Source organism: Archocentrus centrarchus, chromosome 20, assembly GCF_007364275.1.
Source record: "Archocentrus centrarchus isolate MPI-CPG fArcCen1 chromosome 20, fArcCen1, whole genome shotgun sequence".
NCBI classification, from domain to species: Eukaryota; Metazoa; Chordata; class Actinopteri; order Cichliformes; family Cichlidae; genus Archocentrus; species Archocentrus centrarchus.
In genome coordinates this window covers 15089363-15106473 of record NC_044365.1, presented here as the reverse complement: position 1 = coordinate 15106473, position 17111 = coordinate 15089363, and the positions used below count along the sequence as shown (strand labels likewise).

General features: G+C 41.8%; 3 protein-coding genes across 7 annotated transcripts in view; 2 read left to right on the top strand and 1 right to left on the bottom strand.

The window, feature by feature from the left end:
• The window catches only part of zfhx2 (zinc finger homeobox 2), a 13736-nt gene extending 10080 nt beyond the window's left edge, over nt 1–3656 (top strand). For all 3 annotated transcript variants that reach the window (XM_030756618.1, XM_030756619.1, XM_030756617.1), the window contains one exon: nt 208–3656. In XM_030756618.1, the coding sequence (XP_030612478.1) occupies nt 208–627 (420 nt within the window). In that variant the 3' untranslated portion in view covers nt 628–3656. The remainder of the gene's footprint in view (nt 1–207) is intronic.
• The window catches only part of thtpa (thiamine triphosphatase), a 20758-nt gene extending 15641 nt beyond the window's left edge, over nt 1–5117 (bottom strand). Inside the window, exon 1 of the mRNA XM_030756624.1 lies at nt 5009–5117. The gene's annotated coding sequence lies outside the window, so the exon portion shown is untranslated. The remainder of the gene's footprint in view (nt 1–5008) is intronic.
• pabpn1 (poly(A) binding protein, nuclear 1) lies at nt 4073–17111 on the top strand. 3 transcript variants are annotated; one of them, XM_030756620.1, is made up of 7 exons: nt 4073–4553; nt 7871–7979; nt 8862–8929; nt 9693–9799; nt 10154–10241; nt 10948–11099; nt 16503–17109. In XM_030756620.1, the coding sequence occupies exons 1-7, from the start codon at nt 4419–4421 to the stop codon at nt 16696–16698; spliced, it is 855 nt and encodes a 284-aa protein (XP_030612480.1). In that variant the 5' UTR covers nt 4073–4418; the 3' UTR covers nt 16699–17109. The 3 variants fall into 3 exon arrangements, with proteins under 3 accessions (XP_030612480.1, XP_030612481.1, XP_030612482.1); XM_030756621.1 differs by lacking the exon at nt 16503–17109 and adding an exon at nt 15301–15530 and having other exon boundaries at nt 4074–4553; XM_030756622.1 differs by lacking the exon at nt 4073–4553 and adding an exon at nt 4844–4982 and having other exon boundaries at nt 16503–17111.

Here is a 17111-nt window from a genome sequence, read left to right as displayed (position 1 = left end):
TGTCTTTGGGATTAGCATTATGTTTTAAGGTTGCTAATATGATTCAGTTTAGCAATATTGCTTAAACTGCACTCCTAGCAATTAAATATTGTCCTGTTCAGTTTACAACTATAAAAAAAATTAAGCATTTGGCAGAAATGACATTAATCATTGCCCCCCCCCTCCCCTTTTTGTTTTTGTCTCCAAATTCCAATGTTGGATTTCCAGTCTCCTCTGTCAGGCGGGAAGGTGGACATGAGCTCAGGAAGCTACCTGCAGTACAGCGCTCTCAAGGCCAATCGTCCCATCCTACCCAAGCCTGTTCAGCTAACAGTTACCGAACCTCCAGCTTCCCCAGTGCCCGGCCAGCCGGTGCCGAAGGAGACCCTGACAGGGCGCTGCGATGCTTGCAACGTCTCCTTTGAATCCCGGGCTGCAGCAAGGGCCCACGTCTTCTCCCCACGTCACCTGGCAACCCTGAGAACCACTAACTTTGGCCAGCCAACAGCTCTCGTCAACAAGAGCGGAGCCGGCAACAGCGGACCCGGAAGTGCTGCTCTTTCCACTACTGTAACCAGCTCTGGCGGTGGTTCTGAAGGGGAGATAGTTATCGAGTTGCCTCTAGCGATGGCCACCAGCAACAGTTAAAGACTCAGATCGGGATTGGTCTGCACACTGACTATTGTTGGACCCATTTGGGCTCCTCAGATTTTAATAAACAAATTTGAGCACTAATCCTCAAAAGCTAATAATCTTTAGTTTTTGATGTCGGCTCCTCCTGCACCCGCTATCCTTTGCTCATCCTTCACTGACTTGATATCCGTTATCTATAGAGCTCACCTGGTATCAAATACAACAGCAGACTCTTTCCATGCTGCTTGTCACTTAAACAGTTGCTGTCTGATAAGTGATAAAACCCCTCTCAAGTTTCCCTTAATCATGATTTTATCCATACATTTTTGGTCCTAACCCTGTGGTTATGTATTACCTTACTTCTATGACCTTCCTATAATTTGTAAAGGCACTCAGCTTGCCATGCTTGAGCTGTTCTACCCTAAAAACTGATGCAAGTGTTTCCTTTTTTTGGCAGTGGCCATGGTGGGATTTTTGGGAAACACTTTTTGGGATAACATGAAAATGTTCACATGTATAATTCCCACTTTGCTCCTGTGGAATTGTTTTTCTCACGCCTACTTTCACCTTTAGGGCAAAGATTGCTTGGATATAATACGACTGGACTAAACCGTTGGGAGAGGAAGAACTGGTCTTAACTGTCACCTTTTTGTTGCTACAGGAGGGTGATTTTCAGAGCGTTGGCTACTCACTACTTTGGGATATAAAAGGAGGTACTTTGGAGAGAATAGGGCTGTTGAATTGTCCCCATGTTCACATTCATAGTTTCACGACAATCCAAATAGGCAGCGCAAATAGAGGCTGAGGGAAGTAGAATCTTTGGCATACCGCACTTTGACACATTTTACATTGTTTGAAATGTTTTTAAGCATTCGAATGCAGGTGTCTTTTATGGAAGGATACGCTGATGCATGTTGGATGCCTTAATATAAATCAAATGAAATAAATGTTTTTCTTTTCTTTTCTTTTTTTCCCCCTTAATCAAATATAACATGCTTTAGATTTGAGCATAATTGTGCAAAAACTGGGTATATGGAAGAAGAGCTTTATTCCAAAATGCTTTTACATAACCTTTTTTTTTTTTGTTTTGTGGTTTGGGGGTTTTATGTTTTATCTTTTTGTCTTTGGGAGAATATTTGTGAATGTCACATGTTTATAAAACTTTCAGCATTCTCTTGGCCAAGGAGTAGAATTACCAACTATTTTACTTTCACATGTTTGCTGTAAATTTCACTTCCTACCCAAATGTGTGTCTCATTTTGGAATTTAGCTCTTCAGACCTGTTGTTGAGGTTCACCTTTTTTTAAAGCTGTGGTATTCAAGCCCGGGAGATCTTCGTATAAAGTTGGTAAATTTAGTCACCACCATCTGACAAAGAGGTTCAGACTGATTTCCAACCCTTTCTTTTTGTTTGTTTTTTGTTAATACTGTGTATAAAGCCCTTTTCAGATTTAATTCCTGGCTTCACTAGTCTCTTAAAATGATGGCTTTTTTTTTTTCCATGTGTAGGACACTTTTGTGTGCTGCATGGCTCAGAAACATATCTTGCTTCTGATTTGGGATTAGTCAAAACGCATCATAGAAGTATATTTTCATTATATGGCAAATTACAAACTGAGTTTGTGAGAAAGCGTGCTTTTTAGCACGTTCTTCAGTGAGCCAAGCAACTTGCAAAGCTGCACAAATGATGTGCACGAGCCAATCAATGCGTCCGCATGCGGTTCACATTTGTGTTGAAAGTGATACCTGAATGTTACCCAGTCTGGTGTAGTACCTTTTACAGAAAAGTGATTTGGATGCCGATCCAAATAAGAAGCCAACAGATGCCGTCATCACTGAAAGGGGCTTTAGACAGAAGTTTAGTATATGTGTAATCATTTCATTTACTTCAATATTTATACAGATGATAAAGGAAGCAATTAAAATCTGGCGTAACAGATTTTTATTTAGGTCAAAAGCCAAACCTCTAGAATGATACAGCAGGGTTTGAAATGGGTTGTTTCCCCATACTTGTTTTTCTCTGAATTTCTGTTCAGTTTTGAAGCAGAGTTAGTGATTCTGATAACGTACGTGCTGTGAAATGAGAGCTAATATCTGGAAACCACAACAAGGGAGACAGCTGGGTATTACAAGTATCCTTAAGGGACAAATGGATACTCAAATCTAGGAAGCAAATTAGGAAACATAAAATGTGTTGACTGAGAGCTAATAAGATGGTGCTGTGTTGAAGGACACTTAACATACTAAAGATGTTTTCCTTCAATTTAAGTTGTATATTAATGTTACTATTGATAGTTTTAACAAAATGCAAAACTAAACATGAACTTTTTTTGTAAAGAAATATATTAAAAATAACTGATATTCCAAAGTAATCCTCCCTTTGCTTTCTGTCATTCAAAAACCAAAAAGCAATCTTTAGGTTGACAGAGAGCAGGAGAGGTGTTCGTAAATGCAAACTGTAAAGGACGTCCCACGGCTTGACACTTGCACTAGTCCACAATTTTTGCACAAGCTACAGACATTTCAAACGAACACAGCCATCACCACAACATTAAGAGTCACTCTGTGTGGTTTTGAAACGAGGAGGGTAACGCTGTCCTTCGACGACTAATAATTTCTTACTCCTGTTGGAAGCTGTACCTTGTGTGTAAAGGAGGGACTGGAGTGCTTGAACCTCAAGACTGGGATTACACACGCACACACATAGACACGGTGTTGCACTGTCCAAACTAGATATGTTTTTATGGAGATCTGCTTTTTATTCTCTTATGTTTCATTGTCACTTTGATTATCACTATTGTTATAACTGTACTACTACTTATACGATTTATTATTACTACTCATCACTGTTTTTGATTGATTCATAATGGTTTTAAATGCCACCGCTCTGCTCAGATAGAGTATGGTATTCCTATGAATATTGAACAATAATAGTGGCAGTGTTGTTATGACTTGTTAGACTTTTGATTAAGCTGATTTTTCCTCCTCACTTGTACTTGCCTTTTTTGTGTTTGGTCTCCATTATGCTTTCTTTGATATACAGAAAATAAAATCGTTGAAGAACAAAATATATTTGGTATGACTGAAGTGCAGCTGAAGCATTTGTGTGTGTCACTGAGGTTTAATTCTCCTAATAGAAGAATTAGTTAATCTAAGAGGCTTTGCCTGAGTGGCATATTTAAAACAAAGGTCACTCTGGGGGAGACGATGTATGTGACACACTCAGATGTGATTGGAATTAATTTGCTGAACAACTACCTTCGCCAGTTTACTTAAGATTGATAAGATATGATGGGCAGAAACGTAATCCAATTAGAGGCACACATGGGATTTCGGAACCGGAACGCTCTGTTCTATCAACCAATAGAAGTGCGGCACAGACCAAAGAGGTCGGTCTAGAATCATCGGTTAGCGAATGGAAACGAGACTCTTACGCCTGCAGTGCTACATGGCTCCGCCCCCGGCTTCCATTTCTGAACTGAAGGGACGCCGCCGCTCTCGCGTAGAGCCCTCGCCTTTTTTTTATACACACGTTTAAGTAAATAAACTAGCTTCTCTGTCGTAAGTTAGGACCGTTTCCTAAAGGTAGCGTGAAACAGTAGTCCCCGTTTATCGTGGTATGCTGTTTGAGTAGTGGCTAGAAGTGAAGCTAGCATTTTTATTCCCCATTTTAACTTTACTAAGCGGCGTTTTCCGCCGTTTTTTTTTCTTTCCGCCGCCCCGCTCACTCTACCCCCTTGTGTGTGAGTAGGGGCCTGCAACGTTGGTTTGGCCACGAGGCACGTCGGTACAGTTGGAACAGGGCGATGGCGGAGTTCGGTAACGGACTGGCGGAGGAATCTCTGCTAGATTCAGACCCCGGACATCCCGAGCTGGAAGACCCGGGTGTCGGTGACGAAGAGCCGGGATTAGAAGAGGGAGAGGCCGCAATTGAAGACCCGGTAGGTGAAGGGCATTGTTTCTAAAGTGGGAGCCCACATGAATACCGAGACACTTTATGATCATAACGGAGTAGCTGGTAAAAGTAGGAGAACATTTTGGGGGTATTTTTCCCACACGAATCTCGGGTCACATGCCGTGATCGTTACTGCTATCGCCAGGTCGGTGTTAACCGCCATTGTGGTTCACGCAGTGCAGTAGAAATGGGTGGTGACATGCGTGGTGTCGGCAGCCATCTTGGCGCAACAGCGACGCCAGTTTCTCTGCGCCAGGGAGCAGCTCGACCCGTTTGTGGGGGGTGGGGGGGTCCTTGTCGCAAAAAAAATGCGAGACGGAGATGCAGGAGACAGTTAGGGGCGAGGGTAGGACAGGCCGCCGCCATTAGCCGCCGCTGTGCGAGTCTACGTCCTTAAGAAGGCGACCTGCTAACGGTAACGACCTCTTTTATTGCCTTTACCTTTATCGTTGCGCCGGCTGCGGCTGCTGCATTTCAAGCGCCCGTGTGTGCTCGAGCGAGCGAGCGGCCGCAGGTTAACGTTAGCTTAGCAAGCACACGACCGTTAACTGCTGCGGCTAAAATGACCAGCGGACCTGTCAGCCGTAATCAGCAGTCAGGAGATGAAATGCGGTATTGGCACCTTAAGCCGCTGGGCCTAACTGCAGGTGGCTCGGTAGCCGTGAATATTAACATGTGACAAAGAAGCTTTGTGGCTAACATGCTAGCGGGATTTTAACAAAGCTAGGGTGGAAGTGGCAGCCATGCACCTGACCATCTTTGTCGCGTATTTCTGGACGGCGGTGGTTGGTGGGGGGTGTAGTAACGTGAATCACCGGTTTTGGTGCATCCTGTGCGATTGTTGAAGATGCACAATCTGTATCAGTCAGCCCAGTTTTAGTTTTTCGTATCGCTGACACACACGAGTGCACAATGGCTGGGGGATGTCTTGCGGAATGACCAGGTGAGGTTTTGAGGTTGTCGGCCAGCGAAAGCGTGGCGTACAACGCAGAAGAAAGGGGCTGCGGTATTTGAGGGGCTGGGTTTGCATTCTTCACCGTTTGGCTAGAGCAAGGAGAGTGAGAGAAGGGAGGGGAATGAAAGGAGCTTGCACTGAATATGCGACAAAAAAAAAAAAAAATCGGGAGTCACAACATGCCAGTGCTGCTAGATGGCTTATTTTCATCAGTCCTGCTTTGAATGCTGATCACTGCTCCGACAATCCATCATCCCCATATTGTTGATATGTCTCAGGTTATCAGGCATGTGAATGCACGCGGACTGAGATGATTTCTTTATTACCATGTGCAGCAAGTCGCTTTGCAGTTTTATAGCCCGCTGCGGTGAGAAGATCTGAATTTATTACAGTCCGGTCTGTGTCGCTGCACCCAGTTTTACAAAGAGCTTTTTCATTACAATCCTGTCAGCACAGGCAGTAGCCCTGGATCGAGCTGAAGTGACTCCCACTGTGCTGCAGTGCACCACTGTCAGACAGGAGGGTCCGTTTGCACATGAGGGCACAGCCAGCTCAGTGTGTAACTGATAATATTTTAAGTTCACTGGCATTATTTAGTTTCGTGTGGTTCAGTTTTTCCTGTGATCTCATCCTTATCACTGCTCCACTTTTCCAAGATGGTTCTCATGGATTTCAGTTGTACAGCAAAAACACCTTTTCTCAGTGATTAATATGCAGGCAGTTTTATTTTGATATAGTGCAAATTAATAATCAGTAACACGTCCATTTTTAGGTGTGTAAGGCTAAGGTGGCATTTGTGGTATGAATATAGTTTTACATTGTAAGCACTTAAACAATGAATATTATTGTGTTTGCACATAATTGTACTAATCATTGGGATAATTGTTTTGTACTGTTTCCCTTGATACTTAACATTTGTTGGCATCCTTTATGTTTAATATTCTGCTCATGGTCTGGCAGACTGCTTTTTAGTGGCTTTAAGGTCAGCTTTTGACTTGTAGGAGGCAGCTGCTCCCAAATTTAGACAGGATGGCAGGCAGTGCTGCAAAAATGTGGGGGATGAGTGAGAATAACTATAGTGAAGGTGCAGTGCAGGACTAGATAGGTGCACTTGTAGGTGGAAGGAGTCCCAGTCCAGGGTTTTCCTGAGGTTATCTGAGGGCTTTGGTGCAGTGTGGGTTCTGCAGGTGGTCATGTTTTTGACTGTTATGTTCATATTTATGAAAGTAGGCTGGTAACACTTTATGGACTTAGTCACAAGTGTTAAGGTTTGTTTGACCCAGGGCTGGTCCTGACCTCCATGGAGTCAGAAACAATATTCTGCTGCTTGACTTGTGAGGCATTTTAAATTTGAATTAGTACACATTTCCAACTACAGCCTTTAATAGAGAGAAATGAATCTGGTTGCATACATCTGCTTTACAAATGCATGTGCCAGTGCACACACATGCCAGCCAACTATTTAAAATAGTATTTTACAAATAGATCATAATCTGAGTACATAAACATTCAGATGTTTAACTTCACATAACTGTCATTCAGATTTATGACTATTATGAGGCTGATTTCCCACTATAGCCAATCCATGTTGCTCCATCTGTTGGTTTAAGAATAAGTAGAAGTCAAAAAACATGTTTCATATTCTGCTGCCCTGTATTTAGCCTAGCCTTCACAATATTATTTTGCTACTCCAAAATTGCAAGTTTGTTTTCATATACACACGAAGCACCCACATATCTTTTGAGTTGTAATTTATAAACAAAGTTGCCTTTTGATGTTTATCAAATGTAGTCTCGTGGATACCAAACTAGACAGTGATGCACAGCATGCAACGCTCCATCTTAATGTTACAAACAAAAGGATTGTTCCACTTCATCCTGTCATTGAACTTAAAAACTCTGACCCTCACTTCGGCAGGTGGGGAGATGGAGCCTTTGGTTAATTTATTAATCTCTTTGGGCTGCCATTGTTTTTACTTTTTCTGTTTAAGTCCCCTCTTTACATTTACTCGGCTTAAAGTGTCCTCAGAACTTTGCCTAAGCCATTTTGTGCCTCTGCCTAATTCTTGCCAGTGTAGATTTTACAATTTGTAGCAGATATGGAGTCTCTTTTATACTGAAGTCATGTCACAGCACCATTACTTTCACGAGATTGTCAAAACGGTTCCTAAAAATATTTCCAGGATGTGCACGCACTTGATCTTATTTATTTTTGAAAGTTGGTCAGCATTCATTAGCATGGCTACAGCAGTCACTGACATTGTATGATTGTCACTGGTGATGAATGTGTTGGTGAATTGTGCAAATGATGGACTGACACCTCTGATGGAATTTGTGTCTGTGCTGCAGGAGCTGGAGGCAATCAAAGCCCGAGTGAGAGAGATGGAGGAAGAGGCAGAGAAGCTGAAGGAGCTACAGAACGAGGTGGAGAAACAGATGAATCTCAGCCCCCCGCCAGGTGTGTTTGTATTTTCTTTGGCGGACGCCTTCATTCCCCCCATCTGTCCACATTTCCCATCTCGTTCAACTGTCAAATTATCCAGTGAAGGGAGACCACCATAAACATTTCATTTCTGTTGGGTGCCCACTTAGAAATAATCTCACTTAGCACTCCTTTTCCAACGAAGATTCCAAACCAATTTAAGATGTGCCATTAGTGCTTGGTTACAAGTTTAGTACATGTTCTTGTTGATGCTCATTATTTCTGCTGGTTTACCACAAGCGTAGTTAGGGTTGGAAAAAAGCTTAAACACTGTGTGTTGATCTTTTTTCCAAGCACAAAAACATAAATAAATGATAACAAAAAATTAAATAGAAAAGGAAATCTCAGCATCAGCTGATATTCCACATGGTTCACACTCCTCAGTAATATATACAGTTATTTATATAATATACTTATCTACATTTAATAATCTGTAAATAAGTCATGTAAAGTGCATTATTGTACTGTTCATACACATTTGTGTGTGTATATATGTGTATGTGTATGTATGTAAATATGTATGTTCTGGATGTTGTAAACAATTTATTTTATAATAATCTTAGATTGACACAAGAATATTGCACATTAGGACTGAACATGAGTCATTTACACACAGGTGTGTTTGTGTGTACACACACGTGTGTCAGTATATTTATTTATTAATAAATTGGAGTCTCTTGAATCAGTAACAGCTATCCTCTAAATTTTTGCCTTCATACCTTTTCTTGATGCACTGCTCATCCATTCAGTCTTGTCTTTATTCATAAACTTGTCTCTTGTAGATGCAACGTGTTTTTGTTTGACTTGAAGTGTTGTTGCCCATGTTGATTTATTCTGTTCCCTCTCTCCTCTGTGCAGTTGGCCCCGTCATCATGTCCATCGAGGAAAAGATGGAAGCAGATGGCAGATCTATTTATGTCGGAAATGTGAGTAACTCTTTGTTGTCTCATACAGATACTATTTTGTCCACATTGTGTCTTGATTCTTGTTGCCATGTGTGACATGATGTCCTGGAAATAATATAAAAGAAAACTTATGACACAGAATCATAATGTACAGGGCCTATTAACATCACACTGCCGTGGTCCAAGCAGTAGGTGGAGTTCCTCTTTTTGAGTATGTGGATACAAATCAGCTTTGTCTTTGCACTGTCCTACAACTAATACACAACTCGATTTTAGCCTTTATCACTCTCGGACTTTTACTAGTTTTAAGCATTTAAATTCAAGAAACTCTGAAGACTCTTTAATAGCAACTTTTTTCATTGTTTATCTGGAAAATGCATCTCAGTTGCAGTGTTAGGTGCTTTTTGTTTGCTACTCAGACATAAAGCAGTAAACTGGTCGAGCACCCAGGCAACACCTTTTGAGTCTTGTGGGAGCCTCCCTTGCTGGTGCCCTTCTCAGACAGTTTTAAGGCAGAATTAAAGCTGTCCAGTATTCTTCCTTACTAAATTGCAGTTGAACCTTTTCGATCAGTGCATATTTTTGTAAAATTGCACCTTGGTTTCAGAAAGGTGATATGACTCTATTTGCTATCTGACTTTCACCTGGTTTTGTGTTGGATCAGAAATGGATTCAGTATTGGTTTTTACTTTTAATTTTGAATATTTAATATTTTTTCATGTATAATCAAGTGTTGGTGATGCAGATGTCTTGAAGCTAACCCTTTATGTTTGTCTGTCTTCAGGTGGACTACGGTGCCACAGCAGAAGAGCTTGAAGCTCACTTTCATGGCTGCGGTTCAGTAAACAGAGTCACCATCCTGTGTGACAAATACACAGGGCATCCCAAGGGGTAATAACCAGCATGATGCTGTACCTTTTCACTCTGCACTAAAATGACATTATTGCCATCTTGGTAGATAGATCAATCAGTTAATAATAAGTATATAAATGAATGAATGTATAGGTGGATATGGGTGGATTCTAAAAGGTTGTCTAGAGGTGGATAGTTGATTATGGTTGCTTTTGTTCATTTTCATATAGGAAACCTCCACCTGAAATCAGCTGTAAACAAACTATTTTAAATAGATTTTCTTTACTAATCACTGTAGATTTTCATAGTGCTCTTTGTTTGTAGTTGACTTTTACTGTAGCCAAATTATTATTTTTTTTTTCCCCCCTTTTCTTCCTCCCCACATCCCCACAGGTTTGCCTATATTGAGTTTGCAGACAAAGAGTCTGTCAGGACAGCCATGGCTTTGGATGAGTCACTTTTCAGAGGAAGGCAGATAAAGGTAAGAAGTTTTCAAGTTTAAATATTTCAGCTCCCTGAACTGAGTGGTACTGGGTGGATCTGAGAAGTCTGTTTAAATCTGAGAAGGCAGTTTTGCCATGTGACTTAAATTTTTCTTAAAGGGCACAGAAACATGATGATCCCTACAAATCAGAAAACCTTTTATAAGCTTTTATATTGTCCATCTCAGGACACTTTGCATTTGCAAAATAAACTTAATTGGAGCAAAGTAAGTTGACTGAGCGAAAATGACTGATCATTCTGCCTGCTCTGGGTAGGATTGTCCTGACTGGTTGAGTGACTACAAGAAGATTTTAGTGCCTTTTTTATTTGGTTTGTAGAAATGTGGTTGGAGTGTCTGACTTTCAGCTTTAATGTTGGTTTTAATTCTTCTTTCTGGTGAAAGTTTTCCTAATATTGAGACTGGCCAGTTTAAACTGAAAGGTTTTGTTTTTCTTGTTGTGGCACATTGATTAGAAACATTGTGTTTTTTTTTTTTTTTTTTTTTTGTTTTTTTTTTTTTTTTTAATCAAAGTTGAAGCTAAAAGGAAATTTATTTATTTTTTTTTAAGAATTTTTGAAGCATGATAAACATGTTTCCTTTTGCACCAAAAATTAAGAGGAAACAAATTTCTTTCTGTTGTGAAAGTACAAAAAATGGGCTGTCTGGATGTTGCAGTTTATGTAAGTGCCCCTTTTTTCCTTAGGTGGGCGCGAAGAGAACAAACAGACCAGGCATCAGCACCACAGACCGTGGCTTTCCACGGGCTCGGTTCCGATCACGGGGAGGAAATTTCTCTCTGCGTGCACGCTACTACAGTGGCTACACACCACCTAGAGGCAGAGGACGGGCCTTCAGGTGAGCTGATGCCAAGACATCTCACATCTGACACCAGGGGAGGACACATCACCTGCATGGACTGCATCCTAGTCACTGTTTCACTGAAAGGAAATGAAGTATAGGACAAGCGAGGCAGAACAGGGTCAGGACACTGCTGTTAGAGATGGATTGTGGCTGTCCTCTGCATATATTGTTTGGATTCACTGGTAATTTCACTTTTTATACCTAAAGAGCCAGAGGACAGGGCATAAACTGAACAGATCACAGGTTAAGTAAAAAGCACAATTTAAGATTCCTTAATTAGTTAGTAGTAAATTTTCATTTTAAAAAGCAGAAAGTAATGATTGACCATGGAAGAAGGCATTTGTCACATCCCTCTTAGTCTGAGCATGGGCTCATCCAGTTTTTATGTAGTTTTTCTCTGTATTACTGGGTAGTATAGAAGAGGTACGTACAGAAAGGAAAGCCACCTGAATATAGGGGTGGGCAATTTGAAAAGATTATGTACAATTCTAATTTAGCATGTGATCTGGGTTTTAGACAAATTATGATCACGTCATTAAATACCAGCACTGTTTTCTTTTAAACTCCACTGTTTCCCTTGCTGCTAAAGCTTCTCAGCGTCTGAGCCAAAAACTGATAGACATACAGTCTTTGTATCCAGGCAACCATTTGCACAACTAATCATGTAATCATGATTGATTTAAATCTGTGCAATGCAGGTGTGAGTCTAGATAAAAAAAAAAAATAAAAAAAAAATGAAGTTGCATGATCTTTTAGATCAGATCACCCACCCCTATCTGAAAATCTAGAATTAAAAATTGTGCAAACTACAGCATTACAAACAGTCAATAAAAGATTGATTAGAAAAAATTACCTTTGTGTAGAATAACTTGATTGGTGTTCTTTTGGCCAGACACACACAGATATGTTCTGTAATAGTAACAAAGGTACACAAACACAACATATAGCCAGGCTAGCTGGTTGTGGGATTGAGGACTTCATTGCATGCCACATCACATAGGATCATTTCAACAGAGGCAGACGGACTCAGTGCACACCAGCTTCTTCTTCCCAGGCTGCACATGCACTCTGCATAAATTGGATCCATGTCTGGGTCACTGCCAGTGCAATTTCTGCAAACTTAATGGTGGTGGAAAGTTACTGGTGCAAAGCTGCAGCACCTGCACTAATGCTGTTTTTAATTTCTTTGGGCCACCAATGGTGTGGGAGCATGCAAACCCTTTCTTTTTTAAAATAACTGTGAGGTTTGTGCTTTATAATAATTGGTTCACTCACCTGTAGCACTGGTTTACTTAAATGCAGCCTTTAACAGTTTTGTATTTGCTTTATCTCATCAATGGTATAGTGAAAACATTGATGATTGTGGTGTTTTTATAGTGTAGGAAAGTCTTGAGTACAGTTTTGTGTCATGTGGCTTTGCAAAGAGGAAAGGCCTGGTGTTGATCAGTGTGTTATGCACTGGGATTCTGGCTGCTCTCTACATGCAGTATTTTTATAATCAGACACATGATCATGATTTTGATGAGCTCCACTTCAGAGCTCTGCATTGGGGTCCTGTCAGTTGGTGGTTGTGCATTTTGTACTGCAAAAACCCCCCCCCCAAGACTTGTTTAGAGCATATGTTTGCAAAATTTTACAATTGCCATTTTAAACTGGAGATGTGATGGTTTTTGAAATCCAGTGTTGCAAAAGTAATTAGTTTATTCTGAGTATTATTGAAACCACCTACTGCTCCTTTATATAAGCTGCAGAAAGCCTTGATTTATTACAAAACTCCATAGAAACCCCAAGGTAGAGCTTAGTCTATGGAGCCATCGTGTGTTTTTTTTTTTTTTTTTTTTTCTGTTGAGACTGAGAAAGGAGGTGTGGTGCCAAACATGTTGATCAGCATGCCAACTTCCTCACACATGCACTCAGATGTAAGACCGAGAGATTCTGATTTGATTGCCCCTGAAAATCATCTGGAACCTGGAGGGCCCAGGCTCTTAATACTAGTTTAACAAACGTGTTCCAGAAGAAAGATGCTGCAACAATGAATCAGTTTGCCAAGTTCTTCTGACAGACCCCATTTAGTCTTTTTATCATGTGATTTTTATATTGTTTCATTTTTGTCCTTGGACTTAACTGGAATATTTGTGAAATGAATCCCCATTTCAGCAAGGCTGCTTTTAAAAAAAACCACAGGAAAGGATTGCATCTCTGTTCATTCCTGTGTGTGAGAAAGTGTCTGAACCTCAAGGTCAGAATCTCTCTAATCAGTCTGTGTACTTACTTGAGCCACTCCCACACATACCAAGAAACCCTAACCCTGCTAGTTTACTCACTGGGATTTGGCCTGCATTGCACGACAAGGCACACAAAGACTTTGGGAGAAATTGAGAGGGTTTTATATTAAATCAAGTCTCCAGAAGTTGAAAGCGCTCATAATGAGGAGTTTACTAGCTGAAATACTTAAGAGGTCAGAATAGGTGAAGTGAGCCTGTAAGCATTATTTGACTTTAAAAGCTTTAAGTGAACTTATTATGGTGCACATAAAAGTGAGATTGGGCCAGTTGTGCTAAAAAGGTCACATTAGCTGAGGTTTTAAATATACTGCACCCCTTGACTCTCATGATTTCTTTTGATGTGTGTGTGTGTGGTTTCCATCTGTGATTTGATTGTAATTAATACTCAGAATTATAGAAAACTCCCCCTTGGGTATCGCTGATGATACAGTGTATCATCCTATTATCTTACAGCCTTGGTTAATGTGTAATAATCAACCACAGAGTGGCTAAACTGGCCTTGATTGCGTCTTGCAGAGGAGAGCTGAAGCGCTGTTTGTTACATCAGAAATTATCAACCTCATAGGTTTCACTGGTGCCTTGTCTTGCTGTGGGAAAATGTCCATGGTGAACAAACATGTAGCTTAAAATCTTTGCATTGACCTGTTGGGATCTTGGGAAGATTTCGCAGCCCAGTTGATGTCTGTCAGTTATGTATGTTTTGATTGGCTGTATTTCATAATTTTATAAGTTGAGATTTTAACAAGACTGCAGTTTGTGTACCTGTGCCTCATCTGCCAGAGTAGACCCTGAAATCATTGCATCCTGACAGAAAGCCAGAGCACAGAGATAATTATTCATGTTAACATGCACTTAAGAAATTGACCTCTAGCTGCAAAAACTACTTTCTCTGGTATTGCATCCATTAACATCATTTTCATCTTCCCAAGTTGCTGTGGTGAAAAGCCAAGATTTTGCTGTGATCCGGAAGATGCAGATATACTGAATTCATGACTTGGAAGAACCTGTTCTTTGTGCCTTTTGTTGTGGATGTTGTTGCATGTACATGACACTCCCCCCCCCCCCCCCCCCAAACCCACTAAGACACAGCGCACACACCTTCCAGCTCAGTTTCAGCTTTTCAGCGTTCACTCCCAGAAACGAAGGTTCATTACTGCAGCCTGAACTCAGCATTTAGCCCATCAACCGCTGGACTTTGAGTCCCAGTGTGATATTTTTGTGTTTGTGCTGCTGATTGATGTACGTGTGTGTGTGAGAGAGAGAGAAAGAGGCTCGCTGCCGCCTGGCTGTGTGTCATGCGTGTGGAATAGTAGTGCAATTGTTTGTCTCTTTAACTGTGAAGCGTGTGTGTGTGTGTGTGTGCGTGTGTGTGTGTGCGCGCGCGCGCGTGTCCGTGCGCACTGTCTTGCTGGGGGTATATGTGTGGTGCTGTTTGTCCTCAAGGTCTTTCCCCACAGTGACCCCAGATGCGGCTCTCGCAGAGAGAGACAGAGAGAGAGAGAAAGAGGGAGAGAGAGTGCCTTTGCTGTCCCCTCACACCCACACACTAATAATTTTATCTGGAAATTAAACACTTTTCCTCTCTTGACAAAGCTGCTTTCAGCTTCTTTCACCACTATTCTTCCAGACTGATTTGTTTGTAAGATCAAAGGCACAATTACTTTTTTTTTTTTAAAAGATGTCTATTTAGTGATTTGTGAATACTGTCCTAAACACACTGTTTTTCCTTTTTTGACATAGATCAATTTATTCTTTCCCCGTTCACTTTACTTCCAGGACTGAAATTCAGACCCTTCCTCTGCCCACAGTCACACACACGCACATATTTACTATATCACACCAGGAAATTGGTGTCCGTCTTCTTAAGCCAAACAGAAAAAACTCACCCTCTTTTTCTCTCTCTTTTCCAGGGGCCGAGGGCGAACAACATCGTGGTATTCCCCTTACTAAACACCCTCCTCCCCATCCCAATACTTCCTTACTATCAACCCTTTCCCCTATTGGTTCCTATATTAAAGAAAAAAAAAAAAAATTACAAACACACAATGAAAAGTCCTCTCCCCTTCCCCAACAATAAAAGAAGAGAACCCCAGAAGAGAGAGAAAAAAGACAAAAAAAGGAAAAAAAAAAACAAAAAAAACCCCACACTTCTTCTGGACAGAGAGACTGGCTGGCCGCAGTGTGAGATTGTGTGTGAGCGTGCTTGTGCAGAGGTTGATGCGGTCGCCCCTGGTAAGGTATATGCTGGCCATTTGGGGGAGGGGAGGGGGGATTACTATGGCAGTGTTTGGTTTTTTGTTTGTTTTGAGGGGGAGGGCAGGTGGGGATGTATTTAAAAAGAAAAGAGGGGAAAAAAAAAAAGAGAAGATGATGGCATCTCAGGCTGCAGATGTGTCTCCTTTGGTCTGGCTGTGACCTCCTGCTTTCACACCATCACCAACACAGCCCACCCACCCACTCACCCTCCACCACTGCCTCCATAAGAGAGGAGAAAAAAAAAAATAGGGGGCAGCAAGAATACACATTGTTCTTTGTTTTTTTTATTTTTATGTAACAAAGATCTGTGAAACTTCCACTAGCCATGAAATATTTGTTACGTTTGTGGTTTGGAGTTTATCATTACCTCCCCACACCCTCTCGACCCCTTGTGTGTCTTCCATTCTGTACCCCGTAACCCCTCCTGCCACCCCTGAATTTTAGAACTAATACCCCTCCCCCCACCCTCTCTCCTCTTGGGCTCATCACAACATGGATCGTGTTCTCTGCTGTCAGCTTGATCTGTGGACAGTAATGGACCTTCAGTGTTCAGTGGTTTTTTTTTCGTTTGGGTTTTTTTTTATTTGCGGGGGGGGGTATTTGGTTTGCTGCCACGTCCCTGCTGCTCATCCATCCTCGTCACCTTCAACTCAGGCATGGCTACAGCTCTTTTTTTTTTTTTTTTTTTTTTTTTTTTTTTTTTCTTTTGCCAGTTGTGTTTTTATTTTTTGCGCAACCCCCTCCATCCCTCCCACCCCTTTGTTCCTCCCCTCCTTCCCTTTGTGCACCTTGTCTCCCATCCCCCCCCCCCCCCCCCTCCTCTCTCTGTATATTAGACCACTTCTTGTCGTTTCAGGTTTCAGGACCAGTGGAGGCTGACAACCCCTCCCCAGGTGGCGCCGGCCCCCCCCACTGTCTCCGCAGCATCTCTCTCTCTCTCTGCTCCCGCTATGCACACTCACCCCATCCTGTCAGTGTGGGGGGGCGGGGGAGGGGGACAGGGCGACCACAGGCCCGCCGCGGGGGGCATTTACTACAACAGCAAACGCTGATGATGCTTTTAGTCCTTTTCACACTTCCAATGTCTCTCACACACCCACACACACACACACACAGTGTTAACAAATACACACACCTGTTCAACATGCACCACAGCACACTCCAGTACAGATGGCACTTAACAGGCAGCCAACCCAACACATGATTTATATACAGAGAGCTGAAGCCAACATAGCTGAGTGGCAGGCAGGCAAGTTTGCGTGAGAGCGAGGAAGGCAGGACCAGAGATGAGGGTGTTTTTTGGGGCACACAGCGTGGACCTTAAGGTACACCCTTTCTCTGACTGATCGCAGTGCAGTCACGGCTTGTCTGAGGAAGGCTGACAAGCTAACAGCATTGATTATGAATTAAATGAAAGGAGTGGGCTGGAGCTGTTATTTTAGGGTGGGGGAAAGTAAGGGGTGGG